This window comes from Adiantum capillus-veneris, chromosome 14 (assembly GCF_014529385.1).
Source record: "Adiantum capillus-veneris isolate H3 chromosome 14, ASM1452938v2, whole genome shotgun sequence".
NCBI lineage: Eukaryota > Viridiplantae > Streptophyta > Polypodiopsida > Polypodiales > Pteridaceae > Adiantum > Adiantum capillus-veneris.
This window is the reverse complement of record NC_140944.1, coordinates 137,560,289-137,566,288: the sequence shown is the minus strand read 5'-3', so window position 1 is coordinate 137,566,288 and position 6,000 is coordinate 137,560,289. Positions and strand designations below refer to the sequence as shown.

At 42.4% G+C, this 6,000-nt stretch overlaps 1 protein-coding gene across 1 annotated transcript in view; it reads left to right on the top strand.

Annotated features, from left to right (window-relative positions):
- The first annotated feature begins 2,879 nt into the window (after positions 1-2,879).
- LOC147443215 (chloroplastic import inner membrane translocase subunit HP30-2-like) overlaps positions 2,880-6,000 on the top strand; it is a 47,058-nt gene continuing 43,937 nt past the window's right edge. The window contains exon 1 of the mRNA XM_086529126.1: positions 2,880-3,217. Coding sequence (XP_086385252.1) covers positions 2,930-3,217 — 288 coding nt within the window. The 5' untranslated portion in view covers positions 2,880-2,929. The remainder of the gene's footprint in view (positions 3,218-6,000) is intronic.

Genomic DNA, 6,000 nt, shown 5'->3' with positions numbered 1-6,000 from the left:
AGGAAGTCGATACAAAGGGCTACGTTGTGTCTTAAGCATGTACTCCACAACCCTTTGCATGCCCAATACCTCAATGGGAAGCGATCCAGACTCAAGAAGTAAGAGCATGTAGGGTGTTTGTGTCTTGACTTGGAGAAAGTTGGTGAGAAAACGCTTTTGGACATTCTCAAACTCTTTCCAAGTAGACTTCCCGATGCTACCACCCCATACATCCACTCCATAAAGAAGCACCGGTGTCACCAATGTGTCAAAGAGGATCTTTTTGAGAGCCCAACACTTGATCTCTCCAGCATTGCACATGTTCTCAAATGCATAATAAGCCCTCTTTCCGGCTTCCAAGTGATGCATTACGCAATCCTTCCATCTATGATTGGATGGAACCTCAAGGCCAAGGTACTTGAAGCTATCTACCACTTCAAGTTGCTCATTGTTGTATACAATGCACGGATTTTCATCATCGAGGGTCTTTACAAGCATAACCTTGGTTTTGGATCCATTCACGATCAGCCCGCTATGTAGGCAAAAGCATTCCAAGACACTCATAAGCTTTTGTGCATCTTCTAAGGTATGTGCCAAGAGCACTACATCATCGGCATAAAGCAAAAGCATGATCACCGCATTTTCAATCTTAACCTCTTCTATGTCTTCTTGTTGCATAAAATCAAGAACCATGCATTCCAATTCATCAATGAGTAGCCCAAAGAGGGCTGGGCAAAGTGGGCATCCTTGTTTGACACCAATGGTGCTTGCAAAAAATTCTGAAATTCCATCTCCCATACGTAGTCGACATATCACTTTTTGGTAGATGCGAAAGACTACATGCATAAATTCTCTCAGCACTTGAAGGCTTTGCATACGTCTCCAAAGATTTCCTCGCGGTACCATGTCAAAAGTTTTCTTGAAACCCACAAAGCAACAATACAACTTTTTTCCTTTCAATCGAGACGCTTCCATAAGAATTTGAAGAGTGATAAGGTGATCAATAGTGCTATGATGCTTTTGAAAACCTGCTTGGCCTAGTGCACATTTGCCGTTCTTTTCAGCCCATTCACTTATCTTCATCTCCATGATACGTCCAAATAATTTTTCCATCAAAGAACCAACCATTATAGTGCGATAGTTGTTCACATTGTTTACATCTCCTCCTTTGTGCAAAGGTTTGATCCAATTTTCACTCCAATCATGAGGCATGCCATCCTGAAGTGCAAGGTTAAACATATCGCATATCCAATATCGTGTTTTCTTGCTTGTCCATTTAATCATTTCAACCTTGACACCTTGAATGTCCCTTGCCTTGCGGGTAGCAAGTTTCTCAAGCGCGCAACATACATCTTCAATGGTAAAGAAGGAAGGCATAAACGGAAGGGAGCTACAACACTCCATCTTATCAACATTGGTTTGCTCATAGAGGTTCTTGCAATGTGTATACATATCCTCAAGAGTCAAGTCACCAAAGCTCTCAACACGCTTGCCTTTTAGATTTTGCCAAAACTTGCCACATGCATGTGCTTTCTCTTGCGTAAAAGAAGTTGTTTTTTGACTTCCCACATTGTCCTCTTTTTTTTTGAACAAGTGCTTTGTATGTGTGTGAATGTTCCAAGTAACCTTCTTTGTCTTTGCTTGCATCCAACCTTAGCAAGTGTTTTTGGGCTTGACTACTTTCCATGTCGAACCATTTCTTCTTGGTGCTACCCTTCTTAGATCTTTTGCAAAACATGTGTTTCACCGAAAAGCATTCCCTCGCACAAGAGCAAATAACTTCTTTGAAAACTTTCCACTTGCATTCTAATGTTGGGCTTTCTTGATGCTCTGTCATGCTTAACATTTGGTCCACCATATCAACATATATAAGTGCTCGTTTGAAGTCTAAACGTAGGTACGAATGATTCACATCATGATTGGAGGCTACATGCTCGGGTCTTTTACCACACTTGAGGTCAATACATAGCATCCTGTGATCCGATTCCGGATTTCATTCACTAAGTGTAAAGCTTTGTATGCATTCTAGAGTGGCTTCCGAAAACAACATATAGTCGATCACACTATCACCATTGTGCTTTTTACATGTAAAGTCATTGGTGCCTTGCCATAAAGATACACCATTTGCAATGAACATTCTGATACTATTGCACATATATAGAAGTGACTTTCCATAGTGATCCAATTCTTTTGCATCATTAGAACTTTGATTATACATGTATGAATCATCCATTCTTCTTAATACATGCGGGCAGAGAGAGAGAGAGAGAGAGAGAGAGAGAGAGAGAGAGAGAGAGAGAGAGAGTATTATCGTCCACGGAGGTCAGACATGACCCATGGGACCAAAAACAAACATTACAACGGTTTTGACTAAGTAGAGGATGATGATGACCATACATATTAATTAAGGATTAAAAATCCATTGGGAGGGTAAAGAAGAAAGGAAAATGGGGAAAACAAAAAACCTAGGGAGGGTCAGCTGTGGAGAGAGCTAATTTTGGGTCTCGAAATTCTTGGATGATGGCTTTATCACCTCCATAAACTGCCCATTTACACACACACACAGAGAGAGAGAGAGAGAGAGAGAGAGAGAGAGAGAGAGCCACTTCCTGCGATCTCTCGTCGCACAATGTGTGAGATATCTCGCCGTCGCCCAGGAACTCGCCAACCTGCCAACACACCCAAAAAAAGGTGGAGAGAGAGAGAGAGAGAGAGAGAGAGTTTTTACCCATTGAAAGGGCACCACTTTGGTGACCCATAATTCGACGCAGTTCTAACTTAGCTTTTCAGCATGGCAGGCCAAAAAATTGCCTTTGAAATTTAAATTGGCCGATTGAAAACAGAAGAATCATGTGAGATTCCACAATAAAGGATGTCCGTGTTGCCACTGAGCTTTCAAATTTTAATCCTCTCGCTAACCAGCCACCTGTAGACAGGAAGGAAGGAAGAAATGGTTGAAGAGGCAACTCTATCGTCTTCGACACGCCCATCTCTGCAGCAAAGATGGAAAGAGTTGCAGGGGAGGCTGAAGTCTCTAGCGCAAGGCAACGAGCTTAATGCGTGGCTTCGACAGCAGTCGGCCCCCGTAGAGATCGCCCTCACCACCGCTATAAATGGTACCCAGGGAGCTGCGCTCGGAGCCCTCATGGGCGTTCTTACCCGTGACATGCGCACTGCATTTCCCACCCCTACTCAGGGTCTCAGCCCTGAAGCTATGGCTTCCTTTCAACAAGCCCAGGTCCCTTTTTCTCAAGCTTTTGATATTTTTTGATGAAGTGTATTTGTAGGCGCACTAATTTTTTTGGATGCTTGATACAGTCGTTATGATTTCTCTTATGTGAGATTAAGTTGTTTGAATGTTTCTACTACATGGCTTGATGATTTGGTGAGCTATCCTCACGACTTGTATTACAGATACCAATGTCCATCTTGAAGTTTGATTTATATGTTACAATCGTCTAATATGCTGATCTCAAATTTTGAAGTTTTTGAACATCTGATATTACATCTTTCTATCTGATGTGGTGTGTGTTTCCTATCACGTACCGTTTTTTGTACTCCTTTTTCTTTTTATTGCTTTGTGTGGTAGTGGGATTTATTATCGTTGAGTGTCGAGACATTGGTGGGGATGTTATGCTATTTATTGATGCAATAGGTGATGGAGCTGATGTGGTTATATTTCGGGATTCATTTAGGTGTAAGCAACAACTATATTAGATGGAGATGCTAACTTTGCATTGCAAAGTTTTTTGTCCTAGTTGAAAGTCGAGACTAGTTGATGAGTGTTAATCCTTCCCTATTGTTTATGGTGAGGTACGTCTCAACACCTACCTTTTTGTTGTGTAAATTGTTCTAATTGATGCTTTCTTTTATGGACATGCTAAAACCACTTCGCCACCCAAGTAAGTCAGGAGAGCCCATGGTATAGCGATTCATGAGAATGTTCGCAGCCTGCATTTGAATAGCCTCTCTATGCTCTTTCTTGTAGAACTAGACTGTCCGTCTCCCACCATCAAGCAAATTGTCCATCAGTGGTCCTTAAGTTTGCACTAAAGAGCATCAATGCTCAGGTGGATGAATTGGGAGGGCGCAAGTCTTTGATGGTGAGCTTACAGCTAAACAAAGTGCTTGGTCAGTTATTTCCAGTTGTGTTTGAAGTATTAAAATCATTCAAGTATGCAAAGATCATTAGTTCATTGTTTTCTTTCGGCCACTTGCTGGAAGTGGTTATAAATGTCAAGTTTGATAATCACAATGGTGAGAGAGCTGTCTCTAAAGCTCTCTCTTTGATTCGGTAATTAGAGGTTGCTTTTGCCAAAGGTATCTTCTCGGAGAAGTCCAAGTTATGACATGTGGCTATGTATCTCAAAGATAGGGTGAGTAGTTGGTGGCTTCTTAAGATCTTGGCAGGATAGAAGCAACTCAAAAGTTCTACAAACAATTTCTACCTTGCAGCTCTAAATAGGATATTTGCAAAGAATGGGATTGGCTATCTGAGAAGGAGGTATGGGGCAGGAAAGGGCAGTAATTGGTGGCTTCTTAAGATCTTGGAAGGATAGAAGCAACTCAAAAGTTCTACAAACAATTTCTACCTTGCAGCTCTAAATAGGATATTTGCAAAGAATGGGATTGGCTATCCGAGAAGGAGGTACGGGGCAGGAAAGGGAAACCATGCATGATCTCATCATCACTTTGACGGTGCGATCCGATACCTCTTCTTTGGAGCCGGATTATGAAAGGCTTGCCAAGTCCATCGCGGAGGCGACCATTGCTACATGGACAACCAACGAACCCATTCCCAAGAAGATTACCTTTAGTAAGTATGACGATAAGATGGATGCTATTGTCATTTATTTTTGGTTGCATCAATTTACATCCTATTTTGCGGTTGTTAAAAAGTCTGATATAACAAAGTTCTCTGGCTTCCATGCATCTCACGTGTGATGCCATCAACTGGCTCACAAGGCGGCTTATCTCGAGTCTCTTCATTCCTCTTTTGAGCTTAGTTGGGAGGAGTTCGAGGAGGATCTCAAGACTCGCTTCTTGCCTCTGCAGTACCTGAAGCGATTATAGGAGGATTTTCGGGCTTTGTCTCAACAAGGTAAACTTGTGATGCTATATGCTAACTGTGTGTCCTAGTTAGGTGGACAATTGAGGGAACCGGATGAGGAAAGGTTGGAGGCCAAACAAAAGAAACTGTTGGTGGAAGATTATGCTTATCAATTTAGGAACCTGATGAATAGGTTGCAAGCAAACCAATTGCAATCCTGGGAGAAATTGGGTAACTACTTTTGTAGGGGATTGAGGAAGCAACTGAAAAGTGCTATTGTAGGACATGCACCTCTCACCCAACAGGATTTTGGCAACCTGGTAGATGTAGCAATGAGAGCTGAAAGAAGATGTCACAAGACGGGCACCACGTGCCAATAGAAAAGAACAAACTGAATAAACTTTTTAGCACTTCAATAACAACTGAACTGAGAGAGAGAGACGACACGCGACACGGAGTGGCGGAATTCCACCCAAGAGAGTATTGGCCCCAAACCTTGGCGCCCCTTTCGGTATTTCTTTATATTGCATCAACACAGTACAAGCCGGTACCAGTGTAAGGTGCAACGGAAGTGAATGTTGAACTTTGCTCAAGATGAGTGCTCCGAACTGTGCTCAAGGGTTCCTTTTACTTACGGAAGGGAGAGCCTTCCGTTCCTTTAGTGAGAGAGTGCAAATGATCACAAACAAAGTGGTGAATACTGTGAATGAAGGTATCGAGACTGAGAGATAGAGTGAGAAGAATACGACACCAGAATGTTGTCAAACCCTCCTCCGAAGTCCCCACTCTCTATGGCGAGAGCGGTCTACTATTGATTGCACAAATCTCTACAATGCTTGGACTTGCCGACGATGTCGACGACGACGAGACGGGCTGAAATCTGAAAACGCTAATGGCTGAAATCTTCAAATCTTTATCTGCTGGATTCTGACTCTATGTCGATGACGACAAAGTGAAGACGACGCGCTGAA